The 19,927-nt window shown below is 47.6% G+C and overlaps 1 protein-coding gene across 2 annotated transcripts in view; it reads right to left on the bottom strand.

Annotated features, from left to right (window-relative positions):
- LCORL (ligand dependent nuclear receptor corepressor like) overlaps window positions 1-19,927 on the bottom strand; it is a gene marked incomplete at its 3' end in the record, with an annotated part of 420,506 nt that overhangs the window by 38,498 nt on the left and 362,081 nt on the right. Inside the window, exons 2-6 of one of the 2 annotated variants that reach the window (XM_080660328.1) lie at window positions 12,628-13,380; window positions 11,750-11,885; window positions 10,043-10,182; window positions 8,852-9,058; window positions 2,141-2,251 (exon numbers count right to left, since the gene is read on the bottom strand). The exons of the other annotated variant lie outside the window; for it this stretch is intronic. Of the exons in view, the coding sequence (XP_080516454.1) occupies window positions 2,141-2,251; window positions 8,852-9,058; window positions 10,043-10,182; window positions 11,750-11,885; window positions 12,628-13,380 (1,347 nt within the window). The remainder of the gene's footprint in view (window positions 1-2,140; window positions 2,252-8,851; window positions 9,059-10,042; window positions 10,183-11,749; window positions 11,886-12,627; window positions 13,381-19,927) is intronic. 2 annotated transcript variants of the gene reach the window in all.

Genomic DNA, 19,927 nt, shown 5'->3' with positions numbered 1-19,927 from the left:
CAGTGTAACTGCTTAGACCAGCCTTGGGCAAACTACAGCCCGCGGGCCTGATCCGGCTGTTCTATCCGGTTCTCTTGCTCTCCCCTCCACTCCTTTACTTTGAATTTATATTAGTTCACACAAACACTGCATCCATGCTTTTGTTCCGGCCCTCCGGTCCAGTTTAAGAATCCATTGTGGCCCTGGAGTCAAAAAGTTTGCCCACCCCTGGCTTAGACAGTATCTTAACTGAGTAGGTGCTTAACACAGGTGCACCATTGTTATTTTAAACAGAGAGGTTTTTAGGGGCATTCAGAGAAGCAGTCAGGTGATGGTCCAAGTGTCCAAGTCAGAAGCAGAACGGGGCTGGTCCCACACACATACGTGAAGCCTTCCCGAGCCCTGCAGGGCGGGGTGGTCCAGATCCCGTATGAAGATGGCAGTATAGGTCAACAGGGAGGGAGGGAGGAAAAGAAGGAAGGGAGTGAGGAAGGGAGAAAAGGAGGAAAAAGGAAGAGAGAAATGGGCCTCTTTGCTGGGCAGCCCACCTTGGGCTGAGATGGAACAGAAATCTCTATAGCAGAGACTTCCACCAAGACCTCACCTCTAGAGCCCCTGACATACCAAGTCATAGCATGCTCATCTTTTTAAACACATGCCAATTTGTGAGATAGAAAAACCGGTTAGAGCCCGGCTGGTGTGGCTCAGTTGGTTACCAGTTCAATTCCTGGTCAGGGCATGTGCCCAGGTTGTGGACTCGATCCCCAGTAGGGGGCAGCCGATTGATGTTTCTCTCTCATCCATGTTTCTCTCTATCTCCCTCTCCCTTCCCCTCTCTCTAAAAAATCAATAAAAACATATTTTTAAAGAAAGGAAAAGTTCAGAGAAAAACAAAGTGTGTACTCCTCACTCGGCTGTAGGAACAACACATCACAAGTACAGAGGCAGCCCCCATGTTTCTCCTGCCCATCAGCCTTCCTCCCTTCCAGAACTAACCACTGCTCAAGTCTAGCTGCGTCCTTCTCATGTGTGTCTCTGAACTGAACTCCATGACATGTATCCTAAACATCATTATGGTTTTGGACATGGCTCTGGATTCTTCAAATCCCAGGAGGCTGTGATGCATGGCCTGGGCTGAGGAACCAATCTCATGGGCTCCTGTGGGGTGGTGGGTGCAGGGCTCATCTGGAGGGTGTGAGGGAGGGCAGCGGGAGGAAGAAACCCTCTTCACAGTTTTGTTTTTGTATAATCAGGCTCAGGGGTGAACTCTGTTTCCAGCCCCTTCTCCTTAGTAACATGGCAACAGCTCTTTGAAACTTTGACCTTGGTCTCTGGGTGGTCTGGACAGGGGGGTGGGCCCATGAAGCAAACTGTTGTTCATCTGGTCTACATCCAATGCCTACCCCTTTCTCCCTCGTCTGCCTCCACCATAGAGGCCTGACAGCTGAATCCGTGCTTTCCCAGGCTGGCCACGTGGCACAGGTGTTACCCATGGGAGCAGGAGTCCACTGGGTGCTGGGATCGCTCTCTGCTGCCTGCTGAAGCGGGCAGGCCTGGTCACCACTGCTCCCCCCGTTTCCTGGTTTAAATGTGGACCGGACAACCGGTGTGTCAACAGACACCAGGAATCTGAGCCGACTTCTCCATTCGATGCAGCAGGCTCAGTGCCCGGGGCCCACGATATTTTTAGGGGCCATGAAAATGTTTTAATTTCTTTCAAAATCACAAGAAAAAAATATACAGCCTGGCTCTATTCATCTTTATAGGAATGCTGTCAGAAAAGTAATTTTTAATTTTTGATAAAGGAAAGGAGCCATGACAGCAAGCGTGTCTAATGCCACAGAAGCGATAACGAAGCCAGGGTGAAGGAGCGATCAGAACCGCAGAGGGACCGGCTTGGTATCAGCCACAGGACCAACACCAGCAGCCTCCTGCCTCCTCCTCTCACGTGAGACAGTAAGTGCCTCTTTGATAAGCCTCCATAAACCAGGCTCTCTGCTAGTTGCGGCTAAATTCATTGTTGTGCTGAAGTCCTTTTGTTTCTTCGGAGGATGCTGAATGTGATAAAGTCAGGGCAGTTCCCTGAGATTGCCGGCATCTCAGTTAAACAGCAACTCCGAGGGCCCAGAACCCCCCTCCCACACCCTGCATTGAGACTTACCTGGAGCAGAGAATTCTGGAGCTTCACATTTAGGGCCGCTTTCTCTTCTTCTAGCTGCTTTATTTCATTTTCTGATTTCTTCTTCACTTCTTCCAACTGGTCTTCTACTTCCTAAACGGTGATGGGGAGAGTTAGCCACACAAGGCACAAAAACATGGACTGGAGACACCCTGCCTGGTTGACAATGATAATTACATTAAATGTAAATGGTCAAAATGACCTCCAAAAGTCCAAGGCCAAAATGAATTAAAGAGTAAGACCCAGCTATACCATCAAAGCTCTTTGAATAGAAAGACATAGGTAGATTAAAAGTAAAGAAAAGGATTAAAACAGACCATGAAACACGATAAAAACAATAGAATGACTATATTTGTATCAAAGTAGACTTCAGGACAGCAGTATTTCACAAATGATTAAAGGGCCAATTCATTCAAAAGACAATAATCTTTATCTAATAAATAAGTCTGAATTTGTATAAAGCAAAAGTTACAGAGAACTATAAAATGTGACAATTTAAAGGTGAGATTTCAGTGCTCCTTTCTCAGTAATCAACAGAACTAGAGAAAAATTAATGAGGAAATAAAATACTTGAGCAAGACTATCAACCAACACAACCTAATCAGCACTTATAGAACACCCAACAGCAGCAGATCCATATTCTTTTCAAGTTCACAAGGACCATCCATCAAGACAGACCATATTTGAGCCATAAACAAGATGAATAATTGAAAAGGTATGAAATTATAGAATCCATTCTTTGACCACAAGGGAAATGAATTAAAATCAACAGGAAAGGTCCCAATATTAAGCAACATATTTCTAAACAACTAAGAGTATTTTATGGAGTTGATAGAAAAAAAAGTTGGGAAATTTTTTAAAGAAAATTATTCAAATTTATAATTATTAGTGAAAGTAGAAAGCAGAGGCCTAGAATGGTTTGGGGTGATTTCCTCAAGGTCTGACAGTAAGTCTGTTTTCCCAGACTCAGCACTTCTTACACACTAACTTGAGTCTGTGTTTGAGGGCATGGAAGATGGTAAGTACCTTGAAAGCATGCATGATTCCTATATGTCTGCATTGCTCAAAACACAGGGTACACATTCAGTAAATGGTAAACAAACAGTGAGTGGATAGTGGCAGGTGAGGACCTGGAGGCTGCTCGCCAAGGCCTGGGCAATGTGTATTCTATTAGGCCACAGAGGACAAATCTTAGTGTCTTCGCAGTCAGGCGGGCTGTGTGACTCTCAAGTTACCTAATCTCCCAGGTTCCTCATCTGCAAAACAGGAAAACCTCTGCCTCCAGGGCTGAGATAAGGAGGGAACCATGGAGTGGAGGGTTGTGGTTCCTTTTGGCTGCCCAGCATCTGATTCTCCTCCAGGTGTTTGGAAGGCCCCTGCTCTGATACATCAGAGCGCTCCTTCCACCTCAGAACCCGAGAATACCAGACCTACCTTCCCAGACTTCACATTGAGGGCTGATTTCTCTTCTAGCTGCTTTATCTTGAATGAAGCCAGAGATACATACAGGTGGGAGGCATGTAGACCTGGCAACTTCAGTTTCCAGGGCGGCAGGACTGGTCATTGGAGAGCAGCACTGACCACTGGAATTCTGTGATGATGGGTCTAAAATAGACTATCCATATGGTAGCCACTAGAAACATATGAGCACTTGCAGTGTGGCTAGTTCCACTCAATTTTACATTTTATTTAATTGTGATAAATTTAAATGTAAATAGCCACGTGTCTAGTTAACAGGGGTGGGCAAACTTTTTGACTCCAGGGCCACAATGGGTTCTTAAACTGGACTGGAAGGCCGGAACAAAAGCATGCATGGAGTGTTTGTGTGAACTAATATAAATTCAAAGTAAAGGAGCGGAGGGGAGAGCAAGAGAACCCTTCGCTCTTTCGGCTCCGCGAGCCGGTTAGAACAGCCGAACAGGCCAGATCCGGCCCGCGGGCCGTAGTTTGCCCACGGCTGGAGCTACTAAGTAAGACAGCATGGTCCTCCAGGCCATGTCCAGGGTCCGGTACTGGTGGTGTCAGCAGTGAAAACTGCAGGTCTGGGCTCAGGGTGGGCGGGGGTTGGGGGGGGTGTCCTCATCAGTCTCGCAGTAAATTTGGACATTCCTGGCTGGGTAGCTGCTCAGTTCCCTGGCCTTCCAGAAAACTACTCAGTACTACCCATTAACTAAATTCCTTTTCTGCCTGAACTGCCCAGGGTGGGTGTGTGATGCTTGCCACCAGGAATCCTAAGCTATACCACCAAGATGTGGAATGCAGCAGGAACTAGCACAGCCCAGGAGGCATTCAATAACTTTTCCCACACTCTCCCTAGGAATCGGTGCAGGCAAGTGCTTGTTCTAGGATGTGTGCTCTATTCTGTCAAGATTACATGATCATAGGATGTAATTCCGTGGACAAGGAAGACAGGCAGTCCTTCTGGGTCAACTCCAGCCACCTGTAGTGTCTTCCTCAGGTTAAGGTAGCATTCAGAATACACAGTATGCCCACAGCAAAGGCCTCAAAGAAATACTGCACTCTTAACTCCAGAGGGGAAAACACTATCTATTTTCAGTCCATGAGCCCTAGATTTGGGGCCTCTTCAAGGTTTTACCTAATCTGCATAACCTAATTTATATAATGTATATCCTCCGTTTGTAGAAAATACCAAAAAGTAAAAAAACTGGTCCCCCTCCAATCCAGGAGGAAACACCATTTATTTCCACATGATTCATTTCCCAAATAGACTCATGACCTCTGATTAAAGCTGAAGTGGGATTTCTACACTCAAGAGTCAGGCTTGGCTGATGGGTTACCAGGGCAATCTGCAGCTTCCAGAGAGCTACTGTCCCTCCCACTCACTGTGGCTCTGGATGGAACGACTGTGAGTCTGAGAACTGGGTTTGTGTGAACAGTCACAGCTTATGGGGAGAAAAGTACTTTCAAAACAGTTGTTTCCTACCCAGCACAGGAGTGAGGAACCATGGGCTCGGGAGTCAGGCTGTCAGGGTTTTTTTGTTGTTTTTTTTGTTTAATGTTTTTATTGATTGCAGAGAGAGGAAAGGAGAGAGAGATTGAAACATCAATAATGAGAGAGAATCATTGATCAGTTGCCTCCTGCACGCCCCCTACTCCCTAGTAGGAATGGAGCCCACAACCCAGGCATATTACTAGAAGCCCAGTGCACAATTTCGTGCACAGGTAGGTTCCAGATGGCCTGCCCTGATGAGGGCCAATCGAGCCGGGGCGGCAGTGGGAAGGGAACTCAGGAGGTTGGCCTACTGGCCCTGCCCCCAGTCAGGGTTGGGGGAGCCAGCCCGGGGGAGGGCCCACAGGTGGTTGGGGCCATAGTGCGCATCATAGCAACCGGTCTGGTCACTTGGCTTTTATATATATAGATCAGACATGACATCTCACAGTGCACATGGTAACTAACCATAGCCACTGTTTATTGAACTTTACATGCCCTGCGCTGAGCTAAGAGTTTAGACATAATACCACATTTAATCCACATAACAAGCCTTCGAAGTATGAAGCCTTATTTCAAAATCAGGTTTCAGAGAGTTTAATGACCTGTCCATGGTCATACAGCTAGTGGGAGAGTCAGGACTTGGACCCAGGGCTAGTGTGGGCCGTTCATGAGTTCATTTATTTATCCATCACATATGTACTGAGCACCTACTACTCTTAACCATCACACAACATGGCATTCCTGTGACATATGATCATCTTTCAGGGAAAACTCAAATTGATGGTAGGCTCTGGGGTTATAAAGAGGCTTTCTTGTAATACAGTTGTCCCCCCTTATCTGCACTTTTGCTTCCCGTGGTTTCGGTCACCCACGGTCAACCGCAGTCCAAAAATATTACATGACAAATTACAGCACCCTAGCTGGTTTGGCTCAGTGGATAGAGCTCGGCCTGCGGACCAAGGGGTCCTGGGTTGATTCCGGTCAAGGGCATGTACCTTGGGTTCAGGCTCCTTCCTGGCCCGGGCCCTGGTTGGGGCTCATGCAGGAGGTAATCAATTGATGTTTCTCTCACATCAATGTTTCTATCCCTCTCTCTTCTACTCTCTCTAAAAATGAATGAAAATATCCTCGGGTGAGGATTGAAAAAGAAAAAAAAGACTCTTTGCTCTAGTCAGTTTGGCTTAGTGGATAGAGCATCAGTCTACAGACTGAAGAGTTCCAGGTTCAATTCTGGTCAAGGGCTCATACTTCGGTTATGGCCCAGGCCCTGGTCAGGGCATGTGCAGGAGGCAACCAATCGATGCTTTTCTCTCCTCGATATTTCTCTTTGCCTTTCCCTCTCTCTTCCACTTTCTCTAAAAATCAATGGAAAAATATCCTTGGGTGAGGATTAAAATAAAGAACGAAGCCAGAGATATCACACTACATGACTTCAAATTAGAAAAAAAATTTCCAGCAATAAAACAATTCATGTTTTAAATCATGTCCCATTCTGAGTAGTGGGATGAAATCCCACACCATCTCACTCTGTTCTGCTGGGACGGGACTCATCCCTTTGTCCAGCGTCTCCACACTGTACAAGCTCCCTCCCCATCAGTCACTTAGCAGCTGTCTGGGTCATCAGATCCACTGCCATGGTATCACAGTGCTTGTGTTCTGAGTCCCCCTTACTGTACCTAATAATGGCCCCAGAGCCATCCACATAACTTTTATTACAATACTAGAGGCCCATTGCACAAAGATTCATGCAATAGGCCTTAGTTCCCCGGCTGCCGACACGGGTTTTCCTCCGGCACCCAGGACCCAGAACTTTGCTCTGGCCGCCGCCTTCCATCTTCGCTCCAGCCAGAGTGCCGCTCCTGTAGTTCCCTCCGCCCCCCGCCTGCCACCTCATAGCAGGCATCTCGCCCCGCCTGGCCACTCCGCGCCTGCATGTGTGCTGCCCAGAGGCCCGGAGCGGCTGGGGGGCGGGGCCGCTGCCATCTTTGTTGGGTTAATTTGCATACTCACTCCTGATTGGCTGGTGGGTGTTGTGAAGTGATGGTCAATTTGCATGCTTCTCTTTTATTAGTGTAGATTGTTAAATTGTTGTTTTATTATTAGTTATTGTTGTTAATCTCTACCAGGTCTAATTTATACATTAAATTTTATCTTTGGTATGTGTGCATAGGAAGAAACATAGTGTATATACGGTTCGGTACTATCCGCGGTCTCAGGCATCCACTGGGGGTCTTGGGATATGTCCCTCATGGATAAGGGCAATGACTGTAATTAAAGCTCCACCTAGGTTCACAATAATATTTATCGTTTTCTAAAACATTCACGTAGGTTATTTGCTTTCCCAGCAAATGGGAGAGATGAGGCTCTGCGTTCCTCCTTAGCAGAAAGCCTCCCCTTTGCTGGGAGGTCGGAACAGTACCCAGCGGCTGAGAATCTCGCACACTGCCAGACCTCGTGGGTGAAGTACCCGCACCCACCCAGTGCTTATGCAGCCCCAGGCACGAGCATATGTTTTGCTTTTTTCACATGGATCACCTCATTTAATCCTCGTGCTCTATGGGGTGCTATTTTCATCATGTTTTTTTACACAAGGAAGCCGAGGCTGGCAGAATTTCTCTCTGAGGGGGCCCAGGTTAAATAATGGCTCTGGTCACAGAGCTAGAGGGTGGCAGGGTTGGGATTTGAGACCAGGCTGTCAGCCAGGCCTGAGTGTTTGCTTCATGTTATTTCTCTCTGTTTTTGCTGAGTAGAGTTGAATTTGCCTGTTAAACGCTCAGATGACACAATTGTAGCCCATGTTAATGGCTCCAGGCCCATGGTCTTAGGGTGTGATGGGGGAGACTTATAATCTAATAGATAGAGCACCTGTATTAGTCTGAAAAGTAATCATATCATTTTAAATCTTAGAACACATATACATATGTGAATGGGGGTTAAGTTTTTCTTAAAATTTCCTCTTCGTGTTTTTAAAAAAATATTTTTTTTATTCAATTCAGAAAAAAAGGGAGAGGGAGAGAGATAGAAACATCAATGATGAGAAAGAGTCATTGATTGGCTGCCTCACGCGTACCCACCACTGGGGATTGAGCCTGCAACCTGGGCATGTGCCCTGACCACGAATCGAACCAGTGACCTCTTGGTTCCTGGGTTGATGCTCAACTGCTGAGCCACACTCTGCTGGCTTAAAGCTTCCTTTTCAAGGCCTGTGTGAAGCGACTGACTCAGCTGTGAATTCAGCAAGCTGAACCCATAACCATAGTGAGGCCGACCCACCAGGAGTCAAAACATCATCTTATCAACATCATCTCATCGCCTGATGACTAATTACAATAGCTGATGTGTGCGGACCCCCAGGCCTGCATGTAGCTGCATTCCTCACCCCAGCCCCTTCCCCTTTATAATCCTGTCCCCTGAATCTTGCTGGAAGGCAGGATTTGATGCTTATAAGCGCCCTGTCTTTTTGGTTGGTTGGCCTTCTCAATCAACGCCTAATATGATTCAGCCCTGCCTTCGTTATTGGACACAGCGACAGGCAGCCCGAGTCCAACCGGGGGTTTCCCGGTAACAGGTGTCGTCCCATGACCTCCAAAAGACCCTGAACCTGCTTTGGATGGAGAACTAGCTCAGATCTGCACACAGCAGGAGCTCAGTCAATGTCTGAGGAAGGAAAGGGGAAATAAAAGAGGAAAGAGGGAGGGAAAGAAGAGCAAATGGAAGAGCATCCGTGAGAGCGACCTCACCATCTGCAGCCGCTTCCTGTCGGCCTCCACGGACGAGCGCACCGACTTGATTTCCGCCTTGTGCGTCTTCACCAGGTCCTCCAGGCGCCGCACCAGCTGCTCTTTCAGATGCTGCTTCTCCTCCTCCGTCTGCTGTTTGAGTTTACGAAGGTCCTGTTCGTACTGCTGCTTCAGGTATTCCGTCTCCACGCCCGCCTCTTTCTCGGTCTGTAAAAAGAGGGCCCTGTAAACCTGCGAAGCGGGGTGATGAGCAGGGAGCACCGTTTCTTTTTTGTGCAGCTTTCACAATGTTTATGTACTGGTTTTACAGCCTGTTTCACAAGGGGCAATAAAGTTTATAAGACTATATATTTGATATTTGTAAGAGACTTGACTTCATGCACCATCGGAAAAGGGCTCTTTGGAATAATAGTGTGTCTATTGTCACAGGATCAGATAGTCAGGCCCATACTATAGAGCAGGGGTGGGGACCATCCGGCCCAAGGGCTGTATAAGGCCCGCGAAATCATTTGGTCTGGCCCTGCCAAGGCATTAGGGATGAGGTAATTAAATGTTTGACCAAATATAGCAGGCTAGTTTTTAAGCTGATAGTTTTGTATAGCCTGCACATGATATTATAAATATCTAAATGGCCCTTGGCAGAAAAAAGGTTCCCCACCCCTGCTGTACAGGTTCCTAAAGCAGTGGTCGGCAACCTCATTAGTCAACGGAGCCAAATATCAACAGTACAACGATTGAAATTTCTTTTGAGAGCCAAAATTTTTAAACTTAAACTTCTAATGCCACTTCTTCAAAATAGACTCGCCCAGCCCGTGGTATTTTGTGGAAGAGCCACACTCAAGGGGCCAAAGAGCTGCATGCGGTTCGCGAGCCGCAGTTTGCCGACCACTGTCCTAAAGAATGATTTCTTTGTTTGAACTAGGAACATACAGAGGGGACACTAAGCAAGTTTCCAGTTTCCCAGGAGTCCATGATAAGGAGTTTGGAGAATTCTGCTACATTCTCAGTCTCCTAGTTTCAAACGCCATGAAGTTGGTGGGAAGTTGGCTGGAATCCAGACCCACATACCCACCCCTGGAGCCATGGCACCTGCTGCTTCCAGGTGGATCATCGTGGTTGGGGACTGAGGTCTACCTGAAGTTCATTCTAGCGAAGCCCCGTGTCCCCACCCCAGGGCTGGGTCACACACACCTGCGTATCTGTGCCTCCTTTCGTACACGGACACTCCTTGGGAAGGTTCTGATCATGCTGAGGATGGGGACTGCGGGCTTCCACGTCGTCTGCTTTCCCTAAGACTTCATTCTCCGAAATTTGCTCTGTCTTCATGTCATCTACGAGCAAAAGGTTCAACATCATTTGCAGTGCCCTTGGCCTTGACCTCAGTCTGAGGCCCTCCTCCATTGAGTGCCCATGCTGCTATTCAACAATTTTGCCCACCACTCCCTATGTAATCCCTGCTCGGTGGCCTCCTGACCCTCAAGTGTGGTGAAGGTGGTGACTGCCATCTTTGCTCAAGCAGCACCCTGAGTTCAAATAGTTGTCCTGCTCTCCCTTCTTAAACTGCTCATAAGTTACAAAAATTGAACATGTTCCTGGGTATACGTACATTCAAAGCTTTTAAGCTAAAAGGATAAGACTAAAAATAAATATAACTAAAATTGCTCATTTTCTTTCCCTATTCCCCTAGTTACTCATTCCCTACTTTAGAGACCACCATGCTCTAAACCCTCCACACCCTCTGGTTCCCACTCGGACCTCTCCTCCTCTGCACCTTTCCAGGCCTCCGGGATTTCTCCTTTCCCTGACACTGCATCCTCCTCCTGCCTGGGTCACGCCCCTGAAACCAAAGCTGTGGGCTGGAATGTAATTGTCCTCGATGCCCCCTGCAGGCAGAGCCCCTGCTGTGTGCCTTTGTTGTCTCTCCCAGTCAAGCTGGTCACACTGCAGGTATTAGAGAACTTTCTGATGAGGGGGCCCAGTGGCAGGCACGTAGGAATCAGATATTCTTAGACAAGCACCAGCTCTATCACCAACCAGTCTGGCTGGCCTTGACCTAGACATTTTCCCTTGCTCAGACCCAGTTCCTCAGCTGTGATGCTGACACCACCCGGCTCACAGAATTATGGGGAAGACTCAATAAGGTCACGGTGTGAGACAATGTTAAACGTGTAATGTGTATGGTGGTTACCAGAGGAGAAGGGGGTTTGGGGGAGGATGAAGAGGAGAAAGGGGGATGAAGAGGGAAAAAGGGGCCAAATATATGGTGACAGAAGGAAACTAGACTTCAGGTGTTGAGCACACAATAGAGTATACATATGTATTAATGAAGTTGTACAACTGAAATTCATATAATGTTATTAACCACTATCACCTCAATAAATTAAAATATTAAAAAGTATATAGTGTTGTCGAAACCGGTTTGGCTCAGTGGATAGAGCGTCGCCTGCAAACTGAAGGGTCCCGGGTTCGATTCCGGTCAAGGGCACGTACCTTGGTTGCAGGCACATCCCCAGTGGGAGGTGTGCAGGAGGCAGCTGATCGATGTTTCTCTCTCATCGGTTTCTAGCTCTTTATCCCTCTCCCTTCCTCTCTGTAAAATATCAATAAAATATATTTTTTTAAAAAAGTATATGGTGTTGTCTAAATATGGGGGCAAAGCCAGTGCTGAGAGGGGCGGGCACGGTGGAGGGCTGGTGGGGCAATATTTGGGAGCAAGGGGTCCTTTTGATTCACACCTTTTAGAGGTCTGGCCTGCAAAAGCGCGAGGTGCTGGCTCACCTGTGTCCTCCATGGACCGGACTGGCCCACCAGGTGGGGCAGGTCAAACAGCCCTGCCCCTCCACTCTGCTCCCGACCAGGTGCTAACATTCCCCCTGCAAGTAAATCGTAGGGTGTCACCTGTTTTCTGGGCCACGTGGCGCTCCTGCAGTATTAGTCTGTCTTTGGCCACGGCCAGCTTCTCCCCAAGTTTCTTTGCAGTGCTTTTCAACTCAGAGTTCTCCTGTCGAGCCTCCTTGAGCTGCACATCCAGGTCCTAAACAGACAGATGTCTCATTTCTCTGGTTACAGTTCTGGGTAGAGACACGCTCTGCACACAGAACCAACAACAGGTCTGAATGGGGGGGAAGCCCTTAGTCTCTGGAATTCAGTAGCCCAGGGCTCATCAAATCCCTACTCATCCTCTGATTGGCTGTGTGACCTTGGGCAAGTTACTTAACCTTCCTGTAGTGAGGATCAAAGAGGTGAAGTGTCTGGGACAGAAAAAATGCTCAGGGAATATTAGGAATATCAGCCATTGCTACTTGTAGGGATGGGGGTCTGTGGGGCTCACATAACTGATTTAGTGGTCTGGCTCCCTACAAATACAAAGCCCCAAGGATTTTAGGATAGGCAAGATGTTAGGATAGGCAAGATAGGAATGAGCAAGGTCTTTAGAATTAGGCTGACCTGAGTTCAAAAACATATTAGCCGTGTGCCCAGCTAGGCCAGCCCTTAAGACTCTCAATTTCAGTCTTGTCTATCATCTGTAAACTGGAAGTCTAAGCTCTCTGAAGTCAGGGGCCAACAATAGCTCACCACGTGTCTCCTGCCCAGAGCCCTGGCCTGGCACATAGTAGGTGTTCAATAAATACTTGCTAAATACATGTGGTTGGACTCAATGCAAATAATAAAGCTCATTTCAGTAGAAATCGAGTGCTTCTCACAGTGCCTGACACATAGTAGGTGTGCAAAATTAGGGGCCACCTTGGGAAGGTTGGGAAGGGAACTTGCTCTACCTGAATCCTTTCCTTCAGCTTCTGGGCGTACTTCTTCAGGTCACTGATCTTGCGGCCTCTGTGCTCCAGGTCCCCTTCCAGCTTCCTGACCTGGGCCTGCAGGGCGGACTCCTGCACCTGGAAGTTCTTGCGCAGGTCCGTCTCCTTCTCCTGCCACTGCCACAGGGCCTCGCTCACCGACTGCTGCATGGCCTGCCGGATGGCCTCGTTTTCCCGCTCGTAGGTGGCCTGCAGCTCCTCGGCCTTGCGGGCGTAGTCCTTGCTCAGCTGCTGGTTCTCCCCTCGCAGCCGCTCCACTTCCAGCAGCACCTCCCGCATCTCGGGCCCGGAGCTGGGCTCTGCCTTGGGGTCAGGGCCCTCCTGCGGGAGCCGGCCCCACGGGGGCGCCTCCTGGCTCACCAGGCGCCGCAGCCGCTTCTCGTAGTCGGCCTTGAGCTCCAGCATCTCCTTGGACAGGGACAGCACCCGCTCGGCGTGCTCGGCCTCCACGCGCAGCTCCCGCTCCTTGGTCTCCAGCCGGCACGAGGCCGACTGCGCCAGCGCCTCCTGCGTCAGCCGCCTCTGCAGCTCCAGGGCGCCCTCCAGCGCCTGCACGCGCTGCCGCAGGGCCTCCTCCTCCGCGCGGCCCTGCTCCTGCAGCAGCCGGGCCTCTGCGTCCGCCACCGCCTGGCGGAGCTCCGCCTGGTGGGCTTCCCGCAGCGCCTCCATGCCGGCCTCCGCCTCGTCCTGGCGGGTGTTCAGGGCGTAGATCACCTGCGGGAAGAGCCGCAGAGCCAGTCAGTGTGTGTGCCAGCGAGGGGACCCCTAGAGTGGAAGTGATTTATTAGAAATCGTGTCCAGCCCTAGCTCAGTGGACAGAGCGTGGGGCTGCGACCCAAGGGTCCCAGGTTTGATTCTGGTCAAGGGCACGCCCAGGTTTCAGGTGTAGGAGACAGCCAATCACAATCAATGATTCTCTCTCATCACTGATGTTTCCATCTCTTTTTCTCTCTCCCTTCCTCTCTGAAATCAATAACATATACACTGAGTGGCCAGATTATTATGATCTCTGAACGCATAATAAGCTGGCCACTCAGTGTGTGTGTGAGTGTGTGTGTGTGTGTGTGTGTGTGGTGCATGAATTCGTGCATGGGTGGGGTCCGGCCAGCCTGGTCAGGGGGAGGGGACATGGGCGGTTGGCCGGCCTGCCTGCTGGTCGAACTCCTGCTCGAGGGGACAATTTTCATATTAGCCTTTTATTATATAGGATATATACTGAGTGGCCAGATTATTATGCGTTCAGAGATCTGGCCACTCAGTGTATATAAAAGAAATTGTGTCCAGGAGAAACCAGTAAGGGAACAGGGAAGTGCGACAGGGTGGAAGCAAGAAGGGGGTGATATAACAGAAAGGGTGTCCATGGCAAAGTTCCCTAGGGACTTCCCAGTGCTGTGGGAATCAGCGGGGGGTTCAAAGCTCTAATTTGTTCAGAAAGAACACTTTGGGGTGCAAAACACAGAACATAGAATTCAGCTATACATAGAAAGGATTCTACCCCAGGATCAAGGGGGAAGGCACCTCATACACCACATTAGGTATTCATACACAGTAGGTACTCATACACAGTAGAAACCCATACATAGTGGGAACTCATACATCGTAGAAACTCATACACAGTAGGTACTCATACATCTCATACACCACAATAGTACTCATATGCACTAGGTTCTCATTACACAGTAGGAACTCATACATAGTAGGTACTCATACATACTAGGTACTCTTACACAGTCAGTACTCATACACAGTAGGTACGCATACACTACAGTAGGTACTCATACACAGAAGGTACTCATACACAGTAGGTCTCATACACAGAAGGTACTCATACACAGAAGGTACTCATACACAGTAGGTCTCATACACAGAAGGTACTCATACACAGTAGGTAGACCGGCCACATGAACATCCAACTCATGTGTTTATTAAAAATCCTATTGTTTATAAAAAATCTCCACTTGGATACCTAATGTTCATCTCAAATTTAATTATGGATTTTTTCGTCAAAACCTGCTCTTCCTACAATATTCTCCATGGCAACTTCATGGCAACTCACTTCTTCCAGTTGCTTAGCTCAAATTGTAGAGTGGACCAATAAGCATGTGAAAAGATGCTCAGCATCACTCATCAGTAGAACTACAGTGAGATAGCACTTCACGTCCATTTGGATAGTTATTGTAAAAAAATAATAAAATGAGCCTTGACGAGGATGTGGAGAAATTAGAACCCTGTTCACTGCTGGTGGGAATGCGTAATGGTGCAGCTGCTGTGGAAATGATATGATGATTCCCCATAAAATTAACCACAGGATTACCAATAACCCAGCACCTCCACTTCCGGCATTTCAGTTCCAAAACAACTGAAAGAAGGGACTTGAATAGATACCTGTACACACGTGTTCACAGCATGATTCACACTAGCCAACAGGTGGGAACAACTCAAGCGTCCATCAACAGATGAATGGATAAACAAAATGTGACATATACACACAATGGAATATTATTCAGCCTTTAAGAGGAAAAAATTCGGACACATGCACTTACACGGATGAACCTTGAAGACATTACACATGTGAAATAAACCAGTTACAAATGGACAAATATCATATGATTCCACTTATATGTCCCTACAGCAATACAATTCACAGAAACAGAAAGGAGGATGGTGGTTGCCAGGGTCTGCAGGGAGGAGGGAATGGGAAGTTCATGTTTAATGGGTACAGTTTCCCTTTAAAGATGAAAAAGTTCTAGAAATGGTGGTAATGGTTGCATAACAGTGTGAATGTAACTAACGCCACAGAACTGTATGCTTACAAATGGTACATTTTATGTAATTTTATCACAATAAAAAATGATCTAAAAATCTATTGAAGTCACCTGTCTCTCACACCCGACATCCACTCCATCAGTGTTCCACACTCCCCTTAATCTGGGCCATGAGCACCTCTCACCTGGACCACAATGGCCTCTTTTTTTTTTTTTTTTTAATATATTTTACTGATTTTTTACAGAGAGGAAGGGAGAGGGATAGAGAGATAGAGACATCAATCAGCTGCCTCCTGCACACCCCCCACTGAGGATGTGCCCACAACCAAGGTACATGCCCTTGACCGGAATCGAACCTGGGACCCTTCAGTCCCCAGGCCGACGCTCTATCCACTGAGCCAAACCGGCCAGGGCCCACAATGGCCTCTTAATCCTGTTTCTATCTTGCCACCTGAAGTCCGCTTAAAGTCAGTCACCTTGTGTCCTGTCAAAACCTCCTGATGGCTGCCCAGTGCGCTCAGGAACAGCCAGCGCCCTGGGCAGGGGAGTGGAAATGCCCGGGAAGGGCAAAGGTCATGTAGTTGCTGTCCCTTCCTTTATGGAAATGGCTCGGAACCGGGCCCACACGAGGCTGGGCTCCTGCAAGCAAATGGGCTTGGAATGGATTTCTAGATGGAGTCCAATTCGCTAATTAAAATCTCACATCACCCATCAGAGAGCTGTTGCTAGGCGCCTGGCTGCACAAGGCATTGAGCTGTGAGGCATTAGCTTCTGAGTAATTGAAGCCCAACTGTCTCCCAAACCAATTTCGATGGAGATGTAGCTGAAAGGTAAGGGCTGTCTCTCCACAAGGCTCTTAATTAGAGCCCCTCCTCTTACTAGCCCAGGTGAACACTCACACAGACACAGGCCTGCTTGCCTTCCAGAGAGTTTCAGCAGCAGCATCAGATGCAGGACCTGGAAAGGGACCGGCTTGTCTTTCTGATCTCAAATGACTTGTTTCAGCTTTTGGAAGACAAAGACTGCGATAGCTCCCTTGGTTAGCCAATCTGATCAATAGCTATGCCTGTGTGTTAGTGATACTTCTTCTGTGAATAAAACCAGTACAGAGGAATCAATGCCACTCACAGAAAATACTTTAACAGGGAAGTAATCCAGGTAGGAGCCGCAAAATCCAGGAAGGCAGGCCGGCCTGTGTCTGTGTGAGTGTTCGCCTGGGCTAGTAAGAGGAGGGGCTCTAATGAAGAGCGTTGTGGCTGAACATCAACCTATGAACCCAGAGGTCATGGTTCGATTCCAGGTCAGGGCAATGCCGGGGTTACCAGCTGGATCCTCAGTGGGTGGGCATGCAGGAGGCAGCCAAGCAAGGATTCTCACGCATCATTGATGTTTCTATTTCTCTCTCCCTCTATCTTCCTCTCTGAAATTTAAAAAAAAAAAAAAATTGCATGAACTCAAAAGCAGAAATAGCCACTCCTCAAGTTTACCAGGCTGGCCTCTGTGTTCCAGTCACAACAGACAGACAATTAAACAATAATTGGGTTTTCCCCAACAGTTGGCCACTGAGTTCCTTTATTTTTATTATTATTATTATTATGATGATGATGATGCACAAAATTTGTGCAAGGGGCTCAGCCCTCACAGCCCCGGCTTCGGCCGAAGCTCATCTGGAAGGACGTCTGTAAGGTCGTTCGGCTGCCTGGTCTAATTAGCATATTATGCCTTTATTATTATAGATTATTATTATTATTCCAGTTAATATCCCTCATCATTTATTTTGGGATGTGCTAGGCCCAGGAGAACAAATGACAAAGGAGCTCAGGGCTTCCAGCTCCTTCTATGGGCAGTCAGAGCAGGCAGGTCCTGCGGGTGGATGGGGTGTGCTCTGGGCAGAGCAAGGAAGAGTTCTGGGAAGACCTGGACCGAGGTGTGCGGGGGAGCAAAGGATGCCGCAGGAGAGCGGGAGGAAATACTGATTTAAGCCTCAGAGAGCAGATCTCAGCATGCTAGTGTACTTAATTTTAGGTGGTTGAATTAGAGGGGATTTTAATTGTTAAAATTTTTATTTTGCTGTTTTGCATTTTCTAATTTCCTACAAAATATGTATTACTTGTTAAATTAAGATGATCAAAGGAAAGGGACATTATAAAATATTTTTAAAACCCCAAAATGATATGAACGATTTAACCATGAGACTTTTTAAATTTTTTTATTTATTTTTATTTTTTTTCTTTATTGATTAAGGTATTACATATGTGTCCTTATCCCCCCATCCCCTCCCACCCCCCCACTCATACCCTCACCCCCTGGCGTCTGTGTCCATTGGTTAGGCTTATATGCATGCATACAAGTCCTTTGGTTGATCTCTCCCCCTCACACCCACCCTCCCCTACCTTCCCTCTGAGGTCTGATTGATGCTTCTCTGTCACCATGAGACTTTTCTATATTTATTATTGTATTTGTTAAAAAGGGAAACTTATTCGCATGAATGGTAACTTTGAAGGCTTCTTCCTTAGATGCCTGTCATTGGCATTCTTTTTTTTTTTTTTAATATATTTTATTGATTTTTTACAGAGAGGAAGGGAGAGGGATAGAGAGCTAGAAACATCGATGAGAGAGAAACATCGATCAGCTGCCTCCTGCACACTCCCCACTGGGGATGTGCCCGCAACCAAGGTACATGCCCTTGACCGGAATTGAACCCGGGACCCTTCAGTCCACAGGCTGACGCTCTATCCACTGAGCCAAACCGGTTTCGGCTCATTGGCATTCTTTTAATAATCAAAGAGTAAACGTAAGGATGACAGCTATAAAAAATAAACCGTTCTCAACTCAACGTTTTATCTTCCCACATTGCTCCTGATCTCAGTTCAGGTGCTCCGGCCCCAGAGAGAATGCTGAACTTGCAAAACCACGGGCACAGCGAATGCCATGCTCAGTCAACCTGCAGAGGACGTTACAAGCAGCACAAATGCCAAAGCAGCAGGTGTCTATAGGACACATACCCACGCAGGGTACTGAACTCATCGTGTTGTCAGATGCACAGAGTCCCAGAGCGCCGAATTCAGGATGAATTCAGAGCACTGTATAAGGATGACTATTCTTACACAGTTTCCAAAATCTGGGATACTCAACAGCCACTTTTAAAAGGGCATAAATAGCTGTAGATGGTTTGGCTCAGTGGACAGAGCGTAGGCCTGCAGACCAAAGGGTTCTGGGTTCGATTTTCCAGTCAAGGGTATGTACCTTGGTTACAGGCTCCTCCCCAGCCCGGGCCCTGGTCAGGGCTCGTGCAGGAGGCAACCAATCGATGTGTTTCTCTCACATCAATGTTTCTGTCTTTCCCTCTCTCTCCCACTCTCCCTAAAATCAATGGGAAAATATCCTTAGGTGAGGATTAACAAAAATAAATAAATAAAAGGACGTAAATAGACGATAATGGTGGTGCTGACAGTGAGGATGATCCTGATAATACAGGTAATTGCAACTTACAGTTCCTCGGAGTTTACAAGATGCCAGGCACTAGGCTCACAGCTTAACACATCCTCTCTCATCTGATTCTCACAATAATCCCATAGCAGGTAACTCTCATCATTGCTGGTTTTACAGGTTGGCAAACCAAGGCATGGAGTGGTTGGGTAATGTGACTGAGGTTATGGGCCGGTTAGCAACTAAACCAGGACTCGTTTCCATGATCACTAGCCTGTGTTCTTAACCACCATGTAAACCATCGCAGGAAAACAGGAGTGCCAATTAAGTAAAAGTAAATCCTAATGTTGTGATTGGTAGGATATAGGCTAAGCTGATACAAAAGACTCCCCCAAGTACAGAGGGTTAAATAAGGTTGAATTTATTTTTCTCTTTCTCATAATAGTCCCACAGCTGGTGGTGGTCAGATGTGGGTGGGAGGCCCTGGTCTCTGATCACTCAGCTCTGCCACCTTCCACCTTCATCAGTCCTCAACCTGCAGCTTCTGCTATCTGGGCCCAAGGCCACTGTCATGTTTGTTGACGTTCCCATCAATAAGAAAGGGAGATAGAGGAGGTCCAAGGTGAGCAGCTTGTGCTTAGGCTGGGGATGAACTGGTGCATACATCACCCTTCTCACCTCCCACTGACCTGCACTTAATTCCATAGCTGCAAGGGAGGCTGGAAGATGCGGTCTCTGACTGGGCTGCCATATGACCAGTGAAAGCATAGAGGTTCTATTACTCAAAAGAAAAAGGGAGACAGGCTGTTTCCCCCATTCCAGTGCCTTAGAAAGTTAAAGCTAGATCTTGCTGTTCACCCAATCTACACCAGCTGTGTGTGTTTTTTTAAATATATTTTTATTGATTTCAGAGAAGAAGGAATAGAGAGAGACAGAAACACCCATAATGAGAGAGAATCATTGATCAGCTACCTCCCGCAAGTCCCCCACTGGAGATTGAGCCCACAACCTGGGCATGTGCCCCTGACCAGAATCAAACCTGGGACATTTCAGTTCACAGGCTGACA

Source organism: Plecotus auritus, assembly GCF_963455305.1.
Source record: "Plecotus auritus genome assembly, chromosome: 1".
NCBI lineage: Eukaryota > Metazoa > Chordata > Mammalia > Chiroptera > Vespertilionidae > Plecotus > Plecotus auritus.
This window is presented reverse-complemented; position numbering and strand designations above follow the sequence as displayed.